The sequence below is a fragment of the Ochotona curzoniae genome, unplaced genomic scaffold (genome assembly GCF_017591425.1).
Source record: "Ochotona curzoniae isolate NIBS_2020 unplaced genomic scaffold, NIBS_Ocur_1.0 contig_3520, whole genome shotgun sequence".
In the NCBI taxonomy this organism is placed as follows: domain Eukaryota; kingdom Metazoa; phylum Chordata; class Mammalia; order Lagomorpha; family Ochotonidae; genus Ochotona; species Ochotona curzoniae.
This window is the reverse complement of record NW_024465894.1, coordinates 7,573,835-7,598,366: the sequence shown is the minus strand read 5'-3', so window position 1 is coordinate 7,598,366 and position 24,532 is coordinate 7,573,835. Positions and strand designations below refer to the sequence as shown.

The 24,532-nt window shown below is 48.6% G+C and overlaps 1 protein-coding gene across 3 annotated transcripts in view; it reads left to right on the top strand.

Moving 5' to 3' along the window:
• Positions 1 to 24,532, top strand: part of TOX2 (TOX high mobility group box family member 2) — a 105,592-nt gene that overhangs the window by 60,285 nt on the left and 20,775 nt on the right. For all 3 annotated transcript variants that reach the window (XM_040981447.1, XM_040981446.1, XM_040981445.1), the window contains exon 3: positions 11,734 to 11,979. In XM_040981447.1, coding sequence (XP_040837381.1) covers positions 11,734 to 11,979 — 246 coding nt within the window. The remainder of the gene's footprint in view (positions 1 to 11,733; positions 11,980 to 24,532) is intronic.

The window sequence follows — 24,532 nt, the reverse complement described above, 5'->3', positions numbered from 1 at the left end:
ATGATACTGAAATACTTGGACCCTTGTGACCCACATGGGAGGTCCAGATAGAGCTCCTGGCTCCTGGCTTTGGATTGGCCCAGCTCCGGCTATTGCAGCCATTTGAGAAGGGATGGAACAACTGTGTGTGTGTGTGTGTGTGTGTGTGTGTGTGTGTCCGCGCTACTCTGCCTTTCAAATAAGTAAATACATATATTTAAGAGTCAGCTTATGCTACTATTGGCAAGAGTAGCTTTCTTACCTGTGAAATGGGGGGGTATCTGGCTCGGGCCTCCTCTTCACATTCAAATGCTGCCACCCCTTCTCCCCACTCTTGCTCCCCCTCCCACCCTTAGTAATTCCCAGTCTCAGCCCTAAATTTTGCTGGGATTGCTTTTTTTTTTTTTTTTCCTAAAGTAGACAGAAACTCCCAAACTCAACCCCAGGTTTCATCTTTCCAGAACCTTCCTACCCCTCTCCCCCAACCCCCAAACAAAAGGTGAACCACCCAGAAGGCTGCCAGGGTCTTAGAGAGTCCGATTGTTTGCTAGACGAGAATATATGCAGATTATCTTGTTTGTTCTGATACGGTTTCTTGTAAACAAAACTCACATCTCTTCAGCTGCCTGCCATTGTCCCATGTGATGATGCCACAGTCCCCTCGATTCCAGGCTTTCCAGGGCCAGGGACATGGCAAAGCAACCACGGCCAGCAGCATGGCAGATCACCCGCGGAGTTGTCAGACACTCCTCAAGCGCGACCTCGCTGTGTCTAAGCTTAAGAAGATGGGGTGTTCTCCCTCCCCCACCTCCCCTAGGATCGACATTGAATTTTAACAGGATGGCTTTTTCGCTCCCATTTGGTTTATATATGGCACAGGCTTTTATTTATTTATTTGAGCAGCATCTTAGTCCGGGAAAATGACGGGCCAAGCAGAAGGCATAATTGTACTGATTTTCAGAAGTGCCGCAGTACTCCAGATCTGATGCATTGCAAGACATGAATCAGAAAGATTCTATTAACCATCTCTGGGACGGATGACACAGGGGTATTATCCAAGATGATTAATTTGACTCGGTCATTATGGACACAGACAAGCCTGGCAAAATTGCATTCCATTCCCTGCAGAATTCATAAAACCCATGTGCACATGATAAGAAGTTACAGTGCAGGCAGCTGGGGTTTGCATTAGGGACCATTCTCCTTGTTTTGAAAACAGGCTGAGAAACACTGGGTCATGTTCCAGGCCTGTAGCCGAGCTGTTCCTAGCCAGCATGAGCTTTGCTTGTTAAAATAGTCACGGTGGCGGGGTGGCCGTTAGTAGTTATCAGCCCAACCGGACCTGCTTCAGAGCGAGAGGGAGCTGTGTAGCCCATCACCCAGCCCAGGAGAGAGGGCTACGGCAGGACTGTTCTGGGCTAAGCAGTCAGCAGAGACATGTAGGACCGTGCAGCAAGCTTTGCTTCTGCTCTCCAGAGCTTCTCATCTTTATATCTGTAAATGCTACCCACGGTGGCTTTGGAACAATCATTTGACCTCTGGAGCCTCAGTTTACACATCTGTAAAATGGACATGTGAGTTAACCATGCTCTGTTCAGCATCTGAGGTCTTTCTTGCGTGTGCAGGTGTGTTTGGAGGAGATTCATGCTAACTTTGGGTAAATACACCTCCCTCCTTGTGTGATTCTCCCAGCTCTTGGGTGGGGCTTCCCACAGGGAGAGTGCATGTCAAATACTTTGTCAGTCCTCCATCAGCGAGCAAGGGGTAGCACTGGTTTCTCCAGGACACTGTAACTCTGACACTGGGGTTCTTTTTTTTTTTTTTTATTGGAAAGGCAGGTATACAGAGAGGAAGATCTTCCATCCGATGATTCACTCTCCAAGCGGCCGCAACGGCTGGAGCTGAGCCAATCCGAAGCCAGGAGCCTCTTCCAGGTCTCCCGTGCGGTTGCAGGGTCCCAAAGCTTTGGGCCGTCCTCGACTGCTTTCCCAGGCCACAGGCAGGGAGCTGGAAGGGAAGCAGGGCTGCCGGGATTAGAACCGGTGCCCATATGGGATCCCAGGCGTGCGAGTCGAGGACCTTAACCACCGCGCCACCGCGCCGGGCCCACACTGGGGTTCTTAATGCAGCTAAAACTCCCGTGCTCACAGATGATGCCTTCCCAGATTCTTCCAGCTTAAATTGGGGGTGGGGGGGAATTGCTTGTCCCTTGCTATCTGCAGAAGCACCTGCCCTCCCTCCCTGGATTCCCAAATCCAGTCCTTTATATAACATATCGTTGCATTTGCATCTAACCTACGCACTTCCTTCCATGTACTTTAAACGGTCTCTAGGTTACCTGCACTAACACAATGCAGATGCTGTGTCAGTAGTTGTGCTGCAGTGCCCAGGAAATAACAACAACCAAAAAGTCTGCACATTTCTACAGTCCGCACAGTTTTTCCTTTTTTACCAGAATACTCTTTTGATCTACAGTTGGTTGACTCTGCAGTCTCGCAGGGCTAACTGTGCTTGAAATATACGGAAGCCCTCGGAAACCCTTGGAAGCCCCAAGTCCTGATTCGACCCAGGTCACAGGGCTTTAACCCCAGCTCGCTCAGCAGCCTGGCTTCTCCCAGGCACCTGTTCCTACGACTCCTGGCTTTGCCCGATCCTCTTTGTTTGTAAAGACATCACCACTTGGAGCCGGCAGCTGTTTGAGCATTTTCTCAATGAGACTGAAACTTGCAGTCTCCATGATCTTCCTGCCCCCTCACTCCTGGACTTGGGAATCTGCAGTGCCAAGGGGGTAGTCTCTCTGTTACTGCTGCTGCTGCTGCTGGAGGTTTGGCATCAGCCTAGGGTGAGGAGTGGGATCAATCTTGCCAGCCTAGTGCTGTTGGTGCCCACTGCCGTGGCAGGCCTGCACAGGCTGGCTGTGACCCACCCACAGCTGGTGCGTCTGGATTCACCTGCTGCTGCTGTCTCCTTGTCTCAAAGGCTGCTGCCATGGATGGAATCCCTTCTGATGCCTTCGGCGGGTCCCCTTCCTTAGTATCCATGTGTCACCCTGGAATCCACGTGGTCTTGCCTTCCCAACCATGCCCTCACCCCATCTCTCCTCACTCTGCCATTTCTGGAAGTTCCAGCTGTGTTCCCATTTTGCAGAATCTTGCGTCACATATGAATCCCAGCTAATGTCACCCTGTAACTCCTCCGCTCTGGGGTCGCAGAATTGGGCTGTCCTGAGACCCCTTGCATACCAGGCTTCCTCATGGAGCAAGGTGCCACCTCCACTCCAGGACCATGCTCTGGGCCTCCACAGCTGACAGGAGATGGGGCTCCTCATCCTCTCCTGCCTCAGTGACTCTCCTGTGCATTGTTGAGGGAGGGAAGAGCAGCGGCAATGACTGTCAGGATGTCTGTCTGAAACCCTGTAGTTAGCATTCCTTGGGGCAGCCATCGCGTGGTGCAAGGAGCACTTCACCAGGGACATACGGCCATCACTAATGTGGATAGACTTCACAGCATAGCTCTGAGATCCATGGAGCAAAACCAGAGCTAGAAGAAGGCTATACCACCGCAATCACGGTGGGCATTTTTAACATACCTCCCTGGGAAACCATGGCTCAAGTGGAAGAAAAGTAATAATTATTTCAGACATTCAAGCAACACAGTGAACACTCCAGAGATGATCAACATTTGTTAGAATCTGCCTTATTCTAGGTTATAAAGGAACTTTCCATGACTGTTTTTTTTTAAAAATCAGTAATTTTTTTGTTCTTTTGGGGTAGTCTCTTGGTGATAACCTATTTTGTTAGACCTTCCAAGAGTCAGGTCTACCTTCTTTTTTTGATCTGAGAGTTATTTTCTGTTTTAGGCTCTTCCTTCTACTGGCCACTAGTTTATTTTGCAAAACTCTTCCTCCCTGAATTGCCTCTCACAGCCCCATGCACTGTTTGCTTCTCATGGGCTTTGTCAGGTAGCAGTCTCATGAGTTCCTCATTACACCACACGTTATTTAGAAAATTGCTGCTAAAATGCCCCTCCTCCCATTTTGTTTGTTCTCTCCCTCTGCCCCCTGCTCTATTTTTTTTTTAAATTATAACTAGATCAGTGCTTCTAGATCTTGGGATGGGGTCTGTAGCCTTTCTCACCGTCGAGAATCTCATTGTCATCTCTGTAGCTAGTGCGTGGTCATGTTTCTGAATGTTCTGTGAATGTTGGAAATGAATGCATATTCTTTAAATATCAGAACAAATCAAGAGGATATATGGTACTGTGCAAATCCCATCCGTGCTCTTTTTTGTTTGATTGATCTGTCATTTTTTGAAGAGACGTGTTCAAGTGTCTCTCTTTGTTTACAGCTTCATACTTCCAACAGCCTTTTGCATTTTATATTCCTGTGGTTTATCAATCTACGTAAAAGTTTATGTCTCATTTCTTCTGAGTGGATTGTATCATTTATCAAGCTAAGTATTCCTCTAGGTCTCTTTACTGCTTTTTCTCTGTGAATTGTACTTAATTTGTCATTAATTCTGCCACCTTGATGTTTTTGTTGCCTGATACATCTATTTTTAACCTCTTACACTATTTTATTTTGGACATGTCTATTATAAATGTCATATGCTGCTTCCTTTACTTTAATCAAAATATTAAATTTTTATTTTTATAAGGCAAATGAAGTAACTCATATTTGTGATTACTAATATTTAGTCTCAATAGTGTCCTTTTATAAGGGTTTTTATTAGTATATTCTGCAGTTGATTTGTATTTTCTTTTCATATTTTTATTAGATCGATCAAGTTCTAGCTTGGTTGTATTCAAGTAATATGGAATTTTGCTTCCCTTTAAAATTTTGCAAATAGTTAATAAGCAAATTCACTAAAGTGTCATGGTATAAGATCAATGTGGAAAAAAAAACCAGTTGTGTTTCTATATAACAATAGACAATTCAAAAAAAACCACTAGGAAGAAACTCTGTACACAATATACAATAACCTCCGGAAGAATAAAATACATAGGAATAAATTTAACCAAGGAAATGAAAGAGTCCTAAAATGAAAGCTACAAAACATTGCTGGGAAAAAAATTTACAAACCTAAATAGTAAGTGGGAAGACATCCTGTGTTTATGGAGTGGACGATTTAACAATGTTCAGATGACAGTACTACCCAAGAAATCTAAAGATTTTATGCAATTCCTATCAAATTTTCCCTGGCCCTTTTTTTTTTTTTTTTTGCAGAGATGGAAAATCTGATCCTCAAATTAATATGGAATTCCAGGGGGCCTTGATTAAGCACCAGTAATTGTGAAAAAGAGAAACCAGTCAAAGGACTTACATTTCCCAGTTTCTACAAGGCTGCAGTAGTGAAAGCAACGTGGTGCTGGCATCAGCACAGACTGGTGGATCCATGGGCTAGAATTAGGAGTCTAGAAATAAACTCAGGCATCTATAGCCCATTGATTTTTCACAAGGGTGCCAAAAACACTCAATGGGGAAAGAATAGTCACTTTGCCAAATGGGGCTGGGACAGCTCTTTATCCATGAACAGACAGCAGAATTGAACCCTACCGCATGCCAGATACAAAGTTCACTCCAAATGGATTCATGATCTACATATCAAGGCTAAAATTATTAGAAGAAAACATAAGAGTAGCTCTTCATGACCTAGGATTTAGCAATGAATTATTAGATATGACATCAAAAGCATGAATTGCATTTCATCGAAATTAAAAGCTTTTGTGCATCAAAGGACATTATTAAGTCAAAGAACAGACAGAATGGGAGAAAATATTCACAAATCATATCCCATTCCGGCCTAACACCTAGAATATATAAAGAACTCTCACAATGCAACAAGAAGACAAATAACCCAGTTTTTAAAATGAGCAAACAGCTTGAATGGATGGTCCTTGAAAGAAGATGTGCAAATGACCAAGAATCACACAAAAAGAAGTTCAACATCATTTGTAGTTAGAAAAATACAGGTGAGGGGATAGGCACGTGGCCCAGTGGTTGGAACGTCACTTGAGACATCCCTTGTCAGATGCTGGAGCTCAAGCTCAACTCCCAGTTCTAGCTGCCTGCTGTTGTCCACCTTTGGGAGTGACAGGTGACGATTCAGGTACCCGACTCCCTGCCACCCATGGGAGAGACTTGGACTGTGTTTCTGGCTCCAGACCCAGCCCTGTCTGTCAGGGGCATTGGAGAGCGAACCAACAGAAAAACTCTGTCTTATATGTCTCGTTCTTTCTCTGCCATTCAAATAAAGAAAATTTTTAAAAGAAGGAAAAACTCAGACCAAAACTTCATTAGGATTCTATCTCACAACTGCTGGAATGGCTGTGGTTAAAAAAAAAAAAAAAAAAAAAAAAAAGGAAAAATAGGGGCTGGCTTTGTGGCATAGCTGGTAAAGCCACCATCTGCAATACCCGCAACCCATATAGGCACTAGTTTAAGTCCTGGCTTCTTCGCTTCTGCTCCAGCTCACTGTTAAGATGCTTGGGAAAGCACCAGGGTATGGCCTCCACCCACTTAAAAGGCCCAAATGAGGCTCCTGGCTCCTAGCTTCTGTCTGGGCTACACCCAGCCATTTTAGCCATTTGGGGGAGTGAGCCAATGTATGGAATATCTGTCTCTCCCTCCTTTTCTGTGCTGACTTTCAAATAAACAAATCTTTTTTTAAAGAAGGGAAATAAGTGTTGGCAATGAGGATATGGAGAAAGTGGAGACCTGGCGCATTGCTGGTGGAGGTGTAAAATGTGCAGCTACTGCAAAAAGCAGTTTTGTAATTACTGAAATTAATTAAACACAGAATGACCACATGACCCAGCACTCTACTGCTAGTTATATAGCCCAAAGAATGGAAATCAGACAGTGTGGCAAATAGATGGGCACATTGGTCCTTAACAGAACCATTCACAATGGTCAAAGGATGGCCAAGTGTCCATCAGTGGATGGCGTATACCCACGGAGGAAGATAGTTTAATCACCAAAAGGAAGTATAGGTTTGGCCATTTCTAATGCTCCAAAGTCCAAAACTTTCTGAGCTTCAAAATGACGTCAGATGATACTCCCTGTGTTTGCTGCTGAGTACTTAGGAGTGTGAGCAGGTGGAAGATGACGGTTGCTTTTCTGTGATGGATGAACTCAAAGCCAGGAATGGCGGGGCTCACAGACAGCAGAGTCCTCCACTAGTGGCTGAGACAATGACGCCTTGGCTTTCTTGCGATTGAGGGTACACAAACTTTGTTCCATGCCTAAAATTACAAAACAATTGCATAGAATCACCCTGTGTGTATAAGGTGCATGAGGGATCGTCCAAAAGCTTGCAGAAAAATGTATTATGAAAAATGATGCATCAAAATAAAATCATATTTAATTGCAATTTCCCTTGAAGTTCCTGAAGTCCTTGCCTGTAGAAAACATAAGTGAATTTTGTGTCTTTAGTTGAGTCCCATCCTCAGATTATCTCACTATGTGTGTGTAAATCTTCTAAAATCCACCTCCTCCTCCTTCCTCAATTTTTTAAAATCCCAGGCCCCTCTGGTCCTACCTACTTCCTGTAAAGGGTGTTTACGCTGTTCTTATGTGCTCTGTGCACCCTGGGCATGTTCTGCTAAGTGAACGCTGTGTCCATTATGCCCAGTACCCTGGGGAAAAGCCTTGAAAACATTATGCTAAGTGAAAGAAGCCAGATGCAGAAGGTCACGTGACTCCATTTATGTGAAAATCTCCAGAATAGGTACATTCACAGAGGCAGAGAAAAGATTGGTGGTTGCTAGGGACTGGAGGGACGATCGGAATATGGAGAAGCACCCTGGTGGGCAAGGGCTTTCCTCTGGGGAGTGGGAGAAGGTTTCGGAGTTAGATGGAGGCAGGGTGGCCCAACATCACGATGTATTAAGTTCCCTGAGGTCCTTCACTTTAAAGTGGTGAATGCTGTGGTACATGCATTCATTACACAAAACATGTAAAGACTGTAGCAAATATATTTAAGCAATTTATGTCATGAGTCTGTGATCTCCTGGAAGGCAAGTGTTTCTCATAGCTGAGAGCCTCTAGACTGTCAGTGTGGGATTAGTGTTCATTTTATGATCTGATCTGTCTCCTATTTTTAGGAGCCCTTCTTCGACAGACACAGTCCATTCCATAGTCACTCCAGCAGCTGCTTGCCATTAATATGAATTGCAGCAGTTTCCAGCTCACCTCTTCCTAGAAACTCTCCTCGGGTTCACTCTCTTTCTCTAAGTTATGACTGAGTATTTTTCCAGACAGGATCGTTCAAAGGATATTTTTTGTTGCTATTTTCTGTGGTTGGAATTTTTATAGATTTGTCCTTTTATTTTGTCCTGGGGACTCAGCTGGGTGGGGTGATTGTTGAGGTTTCATTCTTTCCTGTCCTTTCTCCCCAGCCCTTCCTCACGGCCCAGAGGGCCCTTTGCCTCCAGCAGTTAGCGTCTTCCGTGCTTAAACCCCCCCTTGCATGAATCCCAGAAAAGAGCAGAGCCTCCCCCTGACCCATGGGTAAGCCCCCGTTCCTTGGTGTCGGCCCCACGTGCTTCTCTTCCTGGACCTGATGCAGGGAAGACCTGGCAGTCGGCCATGTCTGACTCCTGCCCCTTCCAGCCCAGACATTCCTTGATTCTGGCAGTGCCAGCAGCTTCACATCACATTTCTGCACGGTGGGGGAGCTCGCCCTCCTTCCTGGGTGAAGATTTCCACCTGCCAGCCCTGCTTTTCCCCTCAAAGGACAGTGTCAGGTTGGCAGCGAACAATTTAAGAAAGGAGGATGGCCAAATAGGTTCTGACAACCTGCATCTTACCCGTGGGTGGAGCCAAGAGGAAGCTGTCTCCGGAATTCCTGGGAGGGGGTGGATCGCCCTACTCCTCAACCTCCCCAGGCCATTTCTTTCCTTGTCCCTGTTTCTTTGGTATTCAGTGAGTTGTTCGTTTGCTGATTCATATAGCAAATACTTTGCTGCACTCAACACATGCTAGACACTCTTCCCAGCCCTGGGGCTGCAGCAGGGAACCAAACAGATGAAAATCTCCCAGCCTCATGGAACTGGTGTCCTAGTGGGGTCTGGGAGGTCACAGACAATAGGCACAAATAAGGGCATGGATGCAGCGTTAATACAGAACACACACCATCAGGAAGCAGAATAGATGCTACGTCAGAAGGTGGTGAGCATTTGTTTTTGAGAGCATGACCTCCTTGAGAAGGGAGTGTTGGAGTAGAAACTCAAGAAGACAAAGAAGAGAATTGTGTGGGTATTCAAAAGAAGAATGTTCTAGAGAGACGGACCAGCCAGTGAAAAGGCTCCAAGGCAGATGAATGGCTGGTCTGGTGGCAGTGACTTCTAAGGAGGGTGGTAGGAGATGCTGTCAGAGGACTGAGGGACAGAGGTGGGAGTGAGACCAGATCAGGCAGTATGGTGTGTGAGACCCTTGGAAGAACCTGTTCTTGCCCTGAGTGGGGAGATCTTTGGGTGGATCTGATAACTCAGGCCCCTGCGTGAAGAGTAACCTTAGTGAGGGTGGAGGCGGAGCAGGCAAGCAGGAGACCACTGCCATCATCAAGGCTAGGTGATGACCTGGAACATGGTGAACCCTTCCTGGGTTCATTCTGAAGGTGGGGCCCAGGAAGTTTCCTGAAAGATTTGGTGGGAGGAGTCAGAGCCCTTGGATTTTGGCCTGAGCAGCTGGAAGGTGGGGTTGCCATTAGCTCAGTGGAGAAGACTGAGAAGGGAGTGTTTGCTGATGGGCAAGCTGGTGGGATGGGCAGCTGTCTTCTGAACATGACATGGTGTGAGATGCCAGCTAAAATCCAGGCAGAGGCGGTAATCACAGTGGACCATACAGATCTGTACTTCAGAGCATGCTGGGGCTGGAGCTAGGAACTGGAGGGTCAGCAGCATTGGATGGTATTTGAAGCCCCAAGTCCAAACAGAAGCACCAAGGGAGTAAAGTCTAAGTTCTGGTGTCAGAGGTCCAGGAGCCAAGTGAAGTTTGTTCCCAAGGAGGGGGCAGTCCAGGGACATCAAATTCCTGAAAAGGACAAGTCACACGGCCACGTGAAGACTGAGCATTGGCCGCTGGGTTTACATAGAGGGTAGGTCAGTGTGAGCTTCTCACACAGTGTTGGTGGAAGGAGAATGCCGTGGGAGGGCAAGTTTGAGAGAGGAAGGGTTGAAAGGAGGAGACCTCTCTTTGTAGATTTCTTGGATGGTTTTACTGTTGTTTTGACTCCCACAGCTTTCCCAAAATGGTGCCTCTTTATTTTCATGAGAGCCCATGAGGTACCCCTGAGTAGTCAGTCTCCCACTTAGGGGACATCTGAGATAGGAATCTTCAAGAGGCACCTGAGCTAGCCTGAGAACTTGCTGGGGCTCCAATCCCAAGTCCTGGGGCCGAGGCTAGACGGCTTTGATTTCTGCTCCCTAAGCTCCACCAACCTCGTCCTCCAAAGGGAGGTGAGAGCTGCTGCTTTGCAGAGCATCCGCAGGTGGGATGGAGAGTGCATGTGGATGCACCAGGCTTAGAGATTGGTTGGTCTGTGTCCAGGTGTCAGGCATGTCAGATTTGATTGCATCTGAAGAGACACATGTGTGTTTGAGGGCTTAGCTATTTTTAAGTGTGTTAATTGCCTCTTGGCATGAATTATCATAATTGTGTTATCCCAATATTTTCCTACAGCATATGCTTAGTTTTGAAAAAGCGTCTGCTCTATTGGGCTGGCTCCAGTGGGTTGAAGCTTTGTTTTTGTGGCTGCAAGGAGGGGACTTGGACAGTTGTTTGGCCTTTTCTGAGCACCTGTCATGTGACAGCAGCCATTCTGGGTGCTGAGGGGAGAGGGGGGTGTGGAGTGGTCAGATACAAACAGCAGGAGCCTGAGTGACCTATAGTGTGTTGGGTAGGACAGATGTAGCAGTGTGTGTGTGTATACAAAGAGAGATGTATGTATCTTTCAAATAGATAGGAAAACAAGTAAATAAAATATTTAAAAATGAGAAAAGCTATTTGACCTCCCAAAAGGTACAGGCAAAAAATGATTTGATCAACCTTAACATCCATGCACAATTTGTCAAGCTAGGAATTCTGTTATGAAGAGCACTTGAAGGTACCCACAGCGAGAGTCAGACTTTCTGGTGCGAAGTGGAGCCATTTGAAAGGAGGCAAGAGGCGGGGTGTGACCCCAGTATCATCCTGGAGGCTCCTGTATGTTCCGTGGGGCAGGAACAAGTGACTGAATATGGACTGGAAAAGGAGGCGCCAGGAAGCTGGGTTCCTGCAGTGATGCCACCACATTTACCCGAAGAGACAGGTCCCGAGAGGCCCCGTGGGCCTGAGTGTGAGCAACACGAGAGAAAAGCACCCAACTGCCCTCTGAGGAGTACCACACTTCTGCTCCATTCCCGATTCTTCTCCTGTCCCTGGATGGGCCACTTTGCTGCTGGAATCTGAGTCCCCATCTATAAAATGGATGGATGTGAAAAGATGGATTGCTGTGGAGGCCAGGTCTGGTGGGAAGACGGGAAGGAACCAGTGACAGAAGGCGATGCTGACTCCACAGGAGGAAGGAGCATCTGTTTGGGGGTGGGGACTGGAGTCTGACTGAGTCAGGGGGCCACCTTGATGCTCTCCCTTGCAGCCAGGTCAGGCACCTTCTCTCTTTGGCTGAGGGGATGCTATTGGTATTACTGCAGGTACTGCTGAGTGTGTTTTGCAGCTGCAAGACACTGACCCCCACGTGCCCTTTGATGTTCTAGACCTATACCAGCCAGAGCGAGAGCAATGAAGACTATGAGATCCCCCCGATAACACCTCCGAACCTCCCCGAGCCACCTCTGCTGCACTTGGGGGACCATGAAGCCAGCTACCACTCACTGTGCCACGGCCTCGCTCCCAACGGTCTGCTCCCTGCCTACTCGTACCAGGCCATGGACCTCCCAGCCATCATGGTGTCCAACATGCTGGCCCAGGACAGCCACCTGCTCTCAGGCCAGCTGCCTACGGTGAGTGTTACCTGCTCTGGTGTCTGCCAGTTATGGTATGAAAGGGGGGCTTTGAGGGAAGCAGGCATGCAGGTGCCTAACTGGGGTCCCTCTACCTGTGCAGGTCAGGGTTCAGTTGGTTGCTTTCATGGGAGTCTAGCAGATGGCAGGGGCAGGGGGATTTAATGTTATCACACTGCTCACTCCAGCATTGGCAGGGACAGGCATGTGGTTATGTCAAGGCTTGGAGCACTTGCATTCCATATCAAAGTGCCAGGTTCAAGTCGTGGCTGCTGTTTTTTTTTTTTTAATTATTTATTTATTTTTATTGTAAAGTCAGATATACAGAGAAGGAGGAGAGACAGAGAGGAAAATCTTTTGTCTGCTGGTTCATTCCCCAAGTGACCACAACAGCCAGAGCTGAAGCCAGGAGCCAGGAGCTCTTCCTGGTCTCCCACATGGGTGCAGGGTCCCAAGGCTTTAGGCTGTCCTTGACTGCTTTCCCAGGCCACAATCATGGATCTGGATGGGAAGCAGGGTCGCCAGGACTCCAACCATTTGGGATTCTAGCGCATGCAAGGTGAGGATTTAGCCACTAGTCTACCATGTCAGGCCCAGGATGCTCTGCTTTTGGTCCAGCTTCCTACAAATGCATACCCTGGCAGTATTTTATCTTAAGTTAAACTAATAATAACTTTTGTTATTTTGGTCCCTACTACTCTTGTGGGAGATCCAAACTGAGTTCTGGGCTCCTGGCTTTGACCTGTCCTAACCCTGGCTATTGCAAACATTTGGGGGAATGAACCAGGGGACACAAGACCCCTTTCTCCATCTCCTTATGTATAAAGCAAAATACGTAAATAAAATTTAAAACCATCTTGGTGCAGGCCAAATATCCACTATCTGAAATACACTTGGGACCAGAAGTGCTTCAAGTTTTTGGGTATTTTGGGTTTGGGGTATTTGAATAGACTTATCACTGGCTGGGCATTGTCATTTGAAAATCCAAAATGCAGCCCTGTGCTATGTGGCATCCCAAAACTTTTGGATTTGGGGAGCATTTAAGATTTTGAATTCTCATTTTAGGGATGTTCAGCCTACCTGTGTTTGATCTGTAACAATGTAAGTTCATTTTAATTTTCACCTTACTGTAATGGCTATGTTGAGATTTAGTTTATATACCATACAATTTGCCTGTTTGAAGAAGACAACTCCATGGTCTTTGGAGATCTGCAGGGTGGTGTAGTCATCAAAACCCTGGATGTTAAAATATTCACCATTCATATGAGATCTGTAGTTGCAGCCATCCCTCAGCCCAGCCCAGCAACACCAGCACTACGCAACTACTGACATACTCCCTGCCCCCACATAAGAGCTTATGCTGCACATTTTGTAGAAATGGACTCATATATTTTTAGAATTATTTATTCTTATTGGAAAGGCATATTTACATAAAAAATGAGAGACAGAGAAGAAGATCTTCTATCCGCTGGTTCACTCCCCAAATGGTTGCAGTGACTGGAGCTGAGCCGATCCAGAGCCAGGAGGCAGGAGCTCTTCCTCTGGGTCTCCTATGTGGGTACAGGGCCAAGGCTTTAGGCCAACTTCCACTGCTTTCCCATGCCACAAGCAGGAAGCTGGATGGGAAGATGAGCAGCCAGGGTACAAACCAGCGCCAGAATGGGACCCTGCTGCTTGGAGATAGAGGATTAGCCAATTAAGCCATTCTGTCAGGCCCTCATATATATTTTTAACAGCAATTTTTGTGTGAGTTTGAGAGGTGTAGAGGCAGAGAGAACCATCCATGAATTTACTCCCCCCATGTCTGCAAGGCCAAAGTGCCAAAGCCAAGTGCCGGGAGTTTGGTCCTAATCCCCACACGTGTGACAGGACCTCAGCTACTTGTGCCAACACTGTTGCCTCACAGGCTCTTCACAGGCAGAAAGCTGGAGTCAGGAGTCACAGGAGGGAATGGAAGCTAGGCACTTCCCCAGGAGACTTCAGTGTCTCAACTCAACTCATCAGCTGCCTGGCCAACTGTCCTCCCAATTTTTATTTATTTTTAAATATGTATTTGTATACGTGTATATTTTTAAATGTCTATATTTCCTAAGATAGGGTAATTACTGAGTTGAAATTTGTGGGCTCAGGGGAGACTCAGCAGGCAGTCAGAGACAGAAAAAAGACCTTCCAGGCTGGGGAAACAATGGCACCAAAGGAGGAAGCAAGGCTGCTCGGGCCATGCTTGGCAATGGCAGGTGCACCCTTCTTCCAGATGGAAAGCAACTTGGGAGGAAGTGGGAGGTGACAGCTCAGCAAAACCTGGATCGGTGGTGTCCTGAATAACAGGCAAAGGAGAGATTTCTTTCTTGTAGCATGACTGCATGGTTGTTGCTTTGTTTTTCACTTTACTTGAAGGGCAGAGGGTGTTGAGGGAGGGAAGGAATGAGCACATCCAGATGGCTTCCTCCTGAAATGCCCGTAACAGTAGGGGCTGAACCAGGCTGCAGCCAGAAGCCGGGACTCAGTGTGAGTCTCCCACATAGCGGGCAGGGAACCAAGTATTTGGGCACCCCGGTGCCAGACCAGAAGCAGAGCAGCCAGGGCTTGAACTGGTTCCAATATGACATACAGGCATCACAAGTGGTGGCTTAATTCACTGTCCCCCAATCCCTGCCTCCCAGAATGTGCGTTAATGGGAGGCTGGATTGGGGAGTAGCAGGGACTCAAACCAAGTACCCTGGTATGGGATGCAGGCATCCCAGGCGGTGGCTTAAGCCACTGCACCAAACATCCACCCCCAGCTGCCTGTTTTGAGCCATTATAGAAAGTCAGCTGGTAGGTTTTGTGTCTGATAGCAGAAGCTCCTTAAAGGCATTCAGTTTCCCTGAACAACAGTGATTTTTTTTTCCTTCACAGTAAATAGTATAAACTAATCTGACTCTTCCTTTCATTTTTATAGGACAAAAACCAGACTCTTTTTAACTAAGCAGAAAAACTAAGCAGAAAAGACTGAAATATTTGGAGATGCACAAAAAGTTTCAGATGTGGTTTGATCCAGGCATTCCAGCAGTATCTTTAGAATCTCATCCCATACCCAGTTGCATACAGCAGGGTTGATGGCTGCTGGCAGCAAACATTTCCCTGATATCTCTGGCAGGTAGTTGCTTGGGTCAGGGCATGACAGGCTTGGGGGAGGGCAGAAACAGGACTGGGCATTGCTGGACCTACACTATGTCCAGCAGGAAGCAGATCTTGGAACCCAGTCAAAGCCCGACTCAACTGTAGAGCTTGGGATTCCTTGCCTTGGAACCATAATAGTGCCCACCTATGGGTCATGGTAAAGTGTGTCTGGAGCTGTGCATGTAGCCTGAGTAGGCAGTTGTTGCAGATTTACTGTATTATTAGTGGTGATAAAGGAATTCCCACCATAATCCAAGGCTAATGGCTTTCCCTTCAGTCTCATTTACCCCCAAGGACCAAACCTCCATTTGTCTCAGGTGCATTGGTAGTCCATTTGCTGAACAATGACCGTGTATGTTATCTGCTTCTCAGAAAGGACCCCTAGCCACCCTCCCTGGATGTGCTGCTCTTGAGCACTGTCCAAAGAGGCAAAGGAAGTGTTTCCCAAATTCCTCTATCACTAGTCCATATTGAAGATGCTTCACAAGCTCAGATGGCCTTCGTTCTTCCAGTAGTCTGACTGTGCAGATGTTCACTGAGTTTTAGTGTCCTTATCATGCAATGAAAGATAAGCCAAACCCTGTTGGCCAAAGGAGGCTCCAGGCCAATTGGGAAAGTGAGATAAGACCCCATACACACACACACACACACAAGGACTCTGGCAAAGAGGACAAGGGGCCTTGCAGGCCAAGTCTCAGATCATCTGTCCCACAGGGCGAAGGGAGCCAGGCTGGAACTGCTGCCACATGTGCAGTACGCATAGCAAGCTTGGCAGGTGCACTCTCACCTGGGTGGCAAGTACTGCTTCATCGAGTCCTGGTGGCCCAGGGAGGCAGAAGGCTGCATTAGCTTCCTGGGATCACTCCACCAAATAACCCCAAACTCCACAGCTGAAACCACAGACCCATCTTTCCCCCAACCTCTGGAAGTCCTTGGCCTGTATGCCCTGGGGGGCAGTCTGGGAACCAGGATGGCGCACTTGCCTCTCCCAGCCTCTGGAGGGCGCTGCCTTCTCGGGCTTGTGGCTGCCTCAGGCCCATCTCTGCCTCCATCTACACATGGCCTTCTCCTCCACCACTGGATGCTCACTGTGCCACTCTTATAAACACTTGAAACATTTAGGGATCTACCTCCCAGATCTACCTCCCCCATCCCAAGACCCTTAATCAAAATTTTCACATCTGCACAGATCCTTTTGCCCAGTGTAAATTTGTCGGATCCCAAGGACCCCATGCCTTTGAAGGGGTCTCACCCATAGCAGTGATCTCCAGCTGTGCAACAGCTTTTGGCAGGTGCCTTCTGGGTTCCAGGCACTGCTCTGGGCTCAAACCCTATGAGATGCCCTTGAAGGTCTCCCCTTGAGGATGCAGGGAAAGCTCATTTACAGACACACAGCAAAAGCCCTGCAGGGTGCGTGCAGCGGGGAGAGGCCCCTGACTCGGGAAAGGGCCGTGGTATGTGACCTGTGGCAAGAATGAGTGCCCACGCAGCAGCTCCAGGCTTCAAACCCAGCCCAGTCCCCTGCCATCCAACCCACCCTCCCTTGCTCCTGTCCATGCTTTTGGAGAATGTTAAAGTACGGGAGCCCCTTGGGGCCCTCCCTGCTCCCCAGGACTTCTTACACTAAAGTTCCCCATTTGCACAACAGTTTGTTCCCATCTGCAGAAGCATAGTTGGAGGGAGTATGCGTGTTTGCTGTCGGCTACATCTCATTGAAAGCCCAGCCTCCCTGGGCTCTGATGTTATTGGCCACTGAGGCCTTGTTGTCCCCAGCCCCATCAGAGGAGGGGTGAGAGTCATCCCCTCTGCTTAAGGAATTCCACTAGCAGGAATCGTGTCCAGAATGACAGTGGCCCCTCCCCCCTTTTTTGTACAAAATTAAATATGCTCAAGGCTTCTCTCTTTCTCGACTTCTGCGTCTTAACTGATTAAACATTCATTTCCAAGACAAAAAGAGTCAATTTAGTATGAAAGATATATTTTGCCAGTTTAATTTAAAGCACTGCACCTCCATCTGACCCCTATTTTCATAACTCAATAATTTTATCCTGTGTTGATTGTCTCATTTTGAGAGAGATATTGTATGTATAAATCAGTTTCTAAAATACCCAAAGAAACTCGGAGAGTGGAATTGATTAAGCAGCTTCTGTTAAGTCTGCAATCATTTATTTTGGAGTCGTCCTTGGGAGGCAAGGGAAGCTCACAGCCCTGCTTCCCCACGGGTGGCGTGATCCTGAGTGGGACCCAGCCTGACATTTCCAGGCCTTTTTTGGTGGGCCATACTTTTTGTGAGATCAGCAAATCTGTGGGAGCCATAAGGGAGTGAAGGCTGAGCTCTCAAGGCAGTGAGTGCTGGTGAAAGTCACCTCACCCTGGCTGGGAGTTCTGGGGTGTGGGTGGAGGAGTGGGCTGGAAAATATGGGGTCTTCCTAAGCTAAGTGACGGGGGAGGCCACTGGAGCTGTGGAGTCCAGCGAGGGACACGTTCAGCACAGGGCGGGAGAGTTATTCAAAGTGTGTGTAACTTTGAGTTCTCTTTGCTTTCTCGGGGACTTCAACTTAGAGTTGTCAGTTCTCTCCTAGCCTCAGTCGACTCATCTGTGAGACACGGAGCCGGGTTCTAGCTGTGGTGAACTCGCACATAGGATAGTGGGAACAAATGCATGGTCAGGTACAAAATCCTGGCTGAGGACTTGGGTCTGAGGATCCAGAGACCATCATTGTGCCACGGGCCAGGGCCTCAAATCCAATCCCCGTGGACCAAGCACCTGCAAGGTCCCGGGTGTTATGCTCAAAGTCACTGTCCCGGAGCATCCTGGGTGGGGACTGGTCCTTATCCGTACGCACACACAAAGGCAGGCACCACCAGGAGGGCAGTCAGTGTCCCCCCACACCACCCCAGCAAAGGACCTTTCCAGGCCAGTGTTGTGGAGAGACGGCTGGGCAGTGGCTTGGTTACCACTTAAACGCCTTGCTTAGGCACCGATTCACAGTAGAGCATGAGCTCCTGGGCTAGGGCCTGGAACCTGGAGGCTGAACTGAAAACCTGGGGTGCACACTGGAGCCTGGGCAGACCCTGAGCCTGAGCGGGACAGGGCCTAGGTATGCACACACTGCCTCCTGCTGGCCCCTTCCCTGTCTGCTCTCTTTCTCCCCTCCCCCGTTCTCCTCCCAGAAGGCTTCTTCCAGCCCCAAAGTCAACCTGTTCATTTTGTGGTTATTTAAGGCCAAGTATTTTGTTGTTGTTCCTTGATGGTTGTGCCAGATAACTGTGGCTGTCATGATCCAAAAGTGACAGTCCCCTGGTGACTTCACGCGGTGAACGCAGGCGTTGCTTGTGATGCCGAGATGTTCACTTCCACCTGGGCCAGCTTGACTGGCACTGGCCTGGGGCAGCGTGCCCTGCAAGGGCCTCCTTCAGGCCTCAGCAGTTGGCTCAGCAGCATCCTCCGGGACCGACAGGAACGCCTCGGCCGTTGCTCTGTCATCAAGCCTTGGCCTGAGCCTGCTCACATTCCTGGAAGTCACAAGTGCTTTTAAAACTTTCGCCAGGTCATGTTTACGACCTCCCAGGGCCATACCCAGAAGCCAGGAGTGCAGAAGGAGAGTACAGGGAGGGCATGTCTGTACTCACCGTGTGTGTGTTGTTGTGTGTGTGTATTGTTGTCTTGACAAATAGTATCAAGCAGTGATTAGGGCACAGGTTCGGTTGTCAGACCTAGCCCCTCCATTGGGTGCCCCCCAGCCTATCCTGTGACCCAGAGCAACGAATGCTCCTTTCTGGCCTTAGGGTCTTCACCTGTGTGATGGAGGTCCTGTGATTCATCCCCTGTGGATTTGGGGTGCTTCAGAGTGCCACGTGGTCAGCATTCTACCAGCAAATGCTACTCTGGTTATCAGTTTATTCCTTTTATCGGTGGAGTTTGACCTGTGGGTGCAGGCTTTACAGGATTGGCCTGGCCAGCTCACGGGAGACAGAGTCCACGAGGGAGGGAAGGAAAAGGTCGGAAAAGTAGAGTCCCAGACCAGGTGACTGGGGTCAGGGGAGGACCCAGTCAGTGCAGGCTGGAGAGAGCATGCCGTTTGCACAGGGACTTGGGCTCAGAGCTTAAACACAAACACAAAGTGACCAGGAAACAAGGGCTGGAGACATACCTGCTTCGGTGTGTGACAGGGAAGAATCCATCTTCAGGAAAGCAGGGGGCACCATGTTTTCATCTTACTTCCCTTTGGCAGTGGCTGGTGGGGGCACCAATCTCCCTAAAGCTGGCTAACTGGTTTGAGGTTTCCTTGTATGCACCGCCGTCCCCAGAAAACCTGCCCTCCCCCTGACTTTTCAAAGGCACTAAGCACGAGAAATATGTCTTTTTGCATTTTCTAAAACTCAGAAAAATGTCTTTAAACAGCTTTTGCTCCCCTGCTATAATTATTTATTTTCAAACACTCCTGCAGGGGACTGCTCCGTTTTCTCACCCTACACTTCTTTTTCTCATAAATGAACCATCACTTCAATAAATCATTATGAAAACAGAGACTAACACCAGCTCTGAAAGGTTGAAAGATTTATGTAACACATTTGTGCTTCCCATTTTCTCATTCTGGTGCTCGGCTGCGAAAGCTAAGCTAATAAAAGCTGCTATTAATATTTCTTGTTGCCTAGCAACCCCAGAGCGGGAGTAATAGCTTTGGCTAGAAAAATAGATGACCGATAAGGAAAAATTCAATTCTTTTATTATCTCAGGGGGAAATGGCCTTTTACTGGAACATTATGATGTACGAGTGTGAAGTTGAACACAAAAGCTTTTTTTTCTGCATGTTTGTTTTTCTATTTTTAATGAACATTATTTTACCTCCACGAACTCTTGCCAAGCTCTTTGGTTTTTTTTTTTTTTTCTTTTGCATGTCCCCTGCCCCATCCCTCATGCTTAATTTAGCAGCTCCAGTAGTTAAAGATCTGTCAGCGTTTTTAGCGTAAAAACGATTTTTGCAAAGGTTTACAACTCGGTCATAAAAATCCACTCTCTGTGAGAACTCAGGCCAGCGGTAAGCCGGCACATAAGCTGATTCTCTCCAAACAAGATCGCGTTTGTTGAGAGATAAGATTCATGGTTTTCCCTGTAAGAAAAGTCGGGAGGAACAAAGCGCGCTCTTGGCTCCGTCCTGGTTTCCCTCGGTAGCTGGGCTCACTAGTCTCACTTGAGAACTGTGTGCTCTAAAGTTGCCGGAGCTTCCAAAGAGTTGAGGAGGGCAGGACACCATCCTTGGCACCTGCTGTGCTCATGTTGGTACTGCTATTACCTCCTCCCAGCAACTCTCCAGTCCCATTTCTTAGATGTGCAAACTGAGGCTTGGGGCAGTCACGAGGTCAATACCAGGCAGCCTTGTGTGCCGTGGTGTCCCCGCCTTATTTGTCTAGCACAGAAGGCGCTGTCCAGTGCCTTGTAGGGTGTCTCGCGGCATCCCTGGCCTCCACCTGCCACCCTGATGGCCACTAGCACTCCCCTAATCAGAAGCAGCTCTATTGCCGGGGCCTCCACCCATGCCCCGCCCCAACACACAACTCACCCCTGGTTGAGAACCACCATGCGCTGTTTCCTCTGCTTGAAAGTCACTTTCCCCTTATTTCTCTGTGGCGATCCCATGCCTCTGCCGGAACCCGTTCAGAAACCCTCTTCCTTCCTCCCTCCCAAGTTCCGGGGTGTCAAGGGGGCCTGTCCTGGGACAAGGAAGAGGCAGGTGAGGTGCCTCACACCAGCACAGAATTTTAGGGAATGCCTAAAAAGTGAATCACCAAAACAAACAGGAGTTCAGAAAGTCCAGATTCATGCCCAGGACCACACAGGGTGATCCTATAAAAATGCAAATACCGCTGGGAGGTCCCTGGGAGCACGTGCTGGTCACTTCACAGGCTGTCGCCTGCCAGCCGGACACCCCGAAGGTTAGACCCCCCACTGCCTAATCTGCTCTGGTGTCAGTGTCTCACAAGGGGTTGAATTAGTGAGGCTGTTTAGTGCTGAACACGTGGAGAAGAAATTCCTTTGGCTGAGATCACAGAGCTGGAATAGGGGTACACTCGGAACTTGAACCCCAGGCTCCAACTGCAAACCCAAGGCTGTCTGCTCACCACTGTCTTCAGGTGGCAGGGCAGGCGCCAGCGGTGCGATTTCCAGTTCCCTGTGACTGTCTCACTTCAGCCCTCACAATCCCCCATGCCAGGCGAGAGCTGGGCAGGCCACTCCTGACACAGGGTGTCCCCGGAGGACACAGCCAAGTGGGCTTATGTGTGCCTTCTCTTGGCCTCTGGAGGGCAAGGACCATGACCAGTCTTTTTTTCCTAAGCCAATGAATGAGGGACCTAGAGCTGTGACCTGCTAACGTTTGTTTAACACTTACCATGTGTCTTATCCCTTTCTATTTTTTTTTTTTTATTTAATCCTGATATGGGGCAGGAGATACTGTTGTGGTTTTGTTTGTTTTGTTTTGGAAAGACAGATTTACAGAAAGAAGGAAATGCAAAGAAAGATCTTCCATCCATTGCTTCACTTCCCAAATGGCCACAATGGTCAGAGTTGAGCCAGTCCAAAGCCAGGAGCTTCCTCCATGTCTCCCACAAGGATACAAGGTCCCCAGGCTTTAGGCCATTCTCTGCTTTCCCAGGCCATAAGCAAAGATCTGGAAGGGAAGTGGAGCAGCCAGGACATGAACCGGCACCCACATGGGATGCCAGCACTAGCAGGTGAAGGATTAGCTAGTTGAGCCATCAAGCCAGCCCCAAAAGGTGTTGTTATTGTTACCATTTTATAGAAAACAGAAGTTCAGAGAGGAAAATAACTCAGCTATACCACTGTCAAAATGGTGATGCCAAGATCTGAACCCAGGCGCAACTCCCCAGCTTGAGCTTTCAACATCCTTTCTGTAAAAAAAAAAAAAAAAAAAAAAAAAGGATTGCATGAGCAAGAGGGTGGGCGAGTCAAGAGTGAGACCTGCTATGTGTGTCCAGTCCTGAGTTTAGGCCAGTCACAACCAAAGTGACCGTAGTGTGAAGTGTGATGTGCTAAGAGCTCTAGACAAGGAACAGAAGTTCTGAAGACTCAGAGGAGGATGGCAGCAGGCAGGGGGGCTTCCTGGAGGTGGCGCCTTTGTGACTGAGTCTTGGAGACCAGAGGGCAAAAGCGAAACCAAGGAGGAAGAGACCTCCACTGGCATACTCCTCCAGGGTGAGAGCCAGTCAGCCGCCTTCTGGAGTGTACACAATGACGGGCTGGGAATTGGTGTCACTGGCCTTGGATTTGGGTAGCCCTGGATCTGTGTACTTATTTTTGAAGATTTATTTATTTGGAAGACAGAGTTACAGAGAGAGATGGAGAAAAAGAGAGAGAATCTTCCATCCACTGGTTTACTCAAATGGCCATAACAACCTGGGCTGGACCAGGCTGAACCAGAAGCCTGGAATTCCATCTGTGGGTGGTAAGGACCCAAACACCCATGGCATCTTCTACTACCTTCCAAGATGGACGAACAGAGCTGATGAGAAGTGGAGCAGCCGGGACTTGAACCAAAACCTATACATGTTGCTGGGGTTGCAGGAAGAGGCTGACCTGTGTTGAAAAGCTTTTTGCTATGTTGAACAAGTCGCTCCACCACAAAAGTGAACCTTCTGGTGTTGCCTTGAAAAGTAAATGCCGAGATGCTAACACAGTGCTGAGCATGTTAACTGCAGCAATGCTATTACCTGTCTCTAAGCACTTCACGTGTTAGCCATCTCTGCTCACCCATATCTTCCTGGCTGTCCCCAACAAGCCCACCTGCCTGAGTACTGGCACTAAGAGTTGACTCCCTGGGGTGCTTCCTGGGGTACCCGCCACAGCTGGGCAACAGGTCCCTGTGCTCTCAAGTCCCCAATGGCCATAGTCATGGTCCCCGTCTCTTCTCCTGTCCCTAACCCATGGCATGTTCCATGTTCCTGCCTCAGCCTTGGGTCCACCCACAGTGGCAGAGAGCAGAGGTGTCCACGGGTCCCTCGTGGAGTAACAACAGCTCCAGCTACTGCCATACGGACTCCTCCCCCACCTGCTGGGCCGTGCTAACATCGAAGACCAAGGAGCCCTGGCAGCAGCCATAATCCTTAGCACAACAGGACCCTGTGTCGTCTGGGGTCTCAGAGCCCCGTGTCCGGAAGGATGAGCTCCCCTGCGAATCCTTGGGAGTGACGTGATGAGTGCTCCTCTTGCTTCTTCCTCCTGGACCCACATGTTGCTCAGAGCACTGTGTCAGGGTCTCTGGTTTACTGCAAGGACCACATCCTGAAGGACAGCATCCCATGTGAGTCTATGGCTTCAAATGGCCCCAGGTCAGGCCAGGCCCCTGCTCTTCAAGCAGTCACTCCAGCGGCTGGGACACTGGCAGCTTCTGCATGAAGTGATCTATGATGTGGCCCATCACAGCGACAGAGCTGTTAGCCACCTCTGTCATGGAGACATGGTTCCTTTGGTTGAACTCTGTGCTGTGGGAGATTCCAGGCACATAGACGAGGCCGTCTGTCTGTCATCCTGCAGCGAGCCGAGGCCCCGCAGAGGGGAAAGGCAGCCTCCTCTGTGGAATGTCTGTCCTGAAGCAGGTCTTTGTGTGTACTTGGCTTGCTATCACATGGCTGGTTGGTACCCTCAGAGAATATGTCCTGGTTAAGGACCTTAGAATTGGCCTCCAGCATAATAGGGCGGGCATTCGGAGGCAGCAGCAGCTGGACTTCCCACTTAGAAGTTCAGGTCCTGGCTGCATGTGTAGCCTCCCCCTGTGCCACCTTGGCTACCCCATGCCAGTAGCCAGTGCCAGTTCTGGGAGCCAATGATGAGGGCAGGTGATGCTCACAGCCTGGGTCATGCCATCTCCTTGAACTCTCCATGCCTCTTCTGTGTTGTGTACTTTCTGATCAGCAAAATACATAATTCAAAATGCACACCTGATTTCTATTCCTGTATCTCCTCCATCCATCTGAGTCTCCTCAAGCCCTCAGTTCATTCCCTTCAGGGCCCTGGCCATGACCTGACAGGCTGGCCTCCAGCCACTGCCCATGGATTTGTATCCTTATTGGTGGATTTCTGTATTTGGGCATGGCCAACTCACCCGTACCTGCTTGAACTTGATCCTGGACTGCTGTTTGATGGATGGCTGCAGGGTGCTGCCTGATGTTAGGACCTGGCTGGTGCAACAGAACAAGCTCTCATTCAGTAGGTGCAGGGATGGGGGTGGTAGGGAACCCAAACACCTGGGGTATCTGCTGTTGCTTTTACCAGGCGTTGCAGGGAGCTGGACCAGGAACATCTGAGACTCCACAGGGCATGGCAGTACTGCAGGTGGCAGCTTTACCCACATGCCACATCACCACTGCCTCT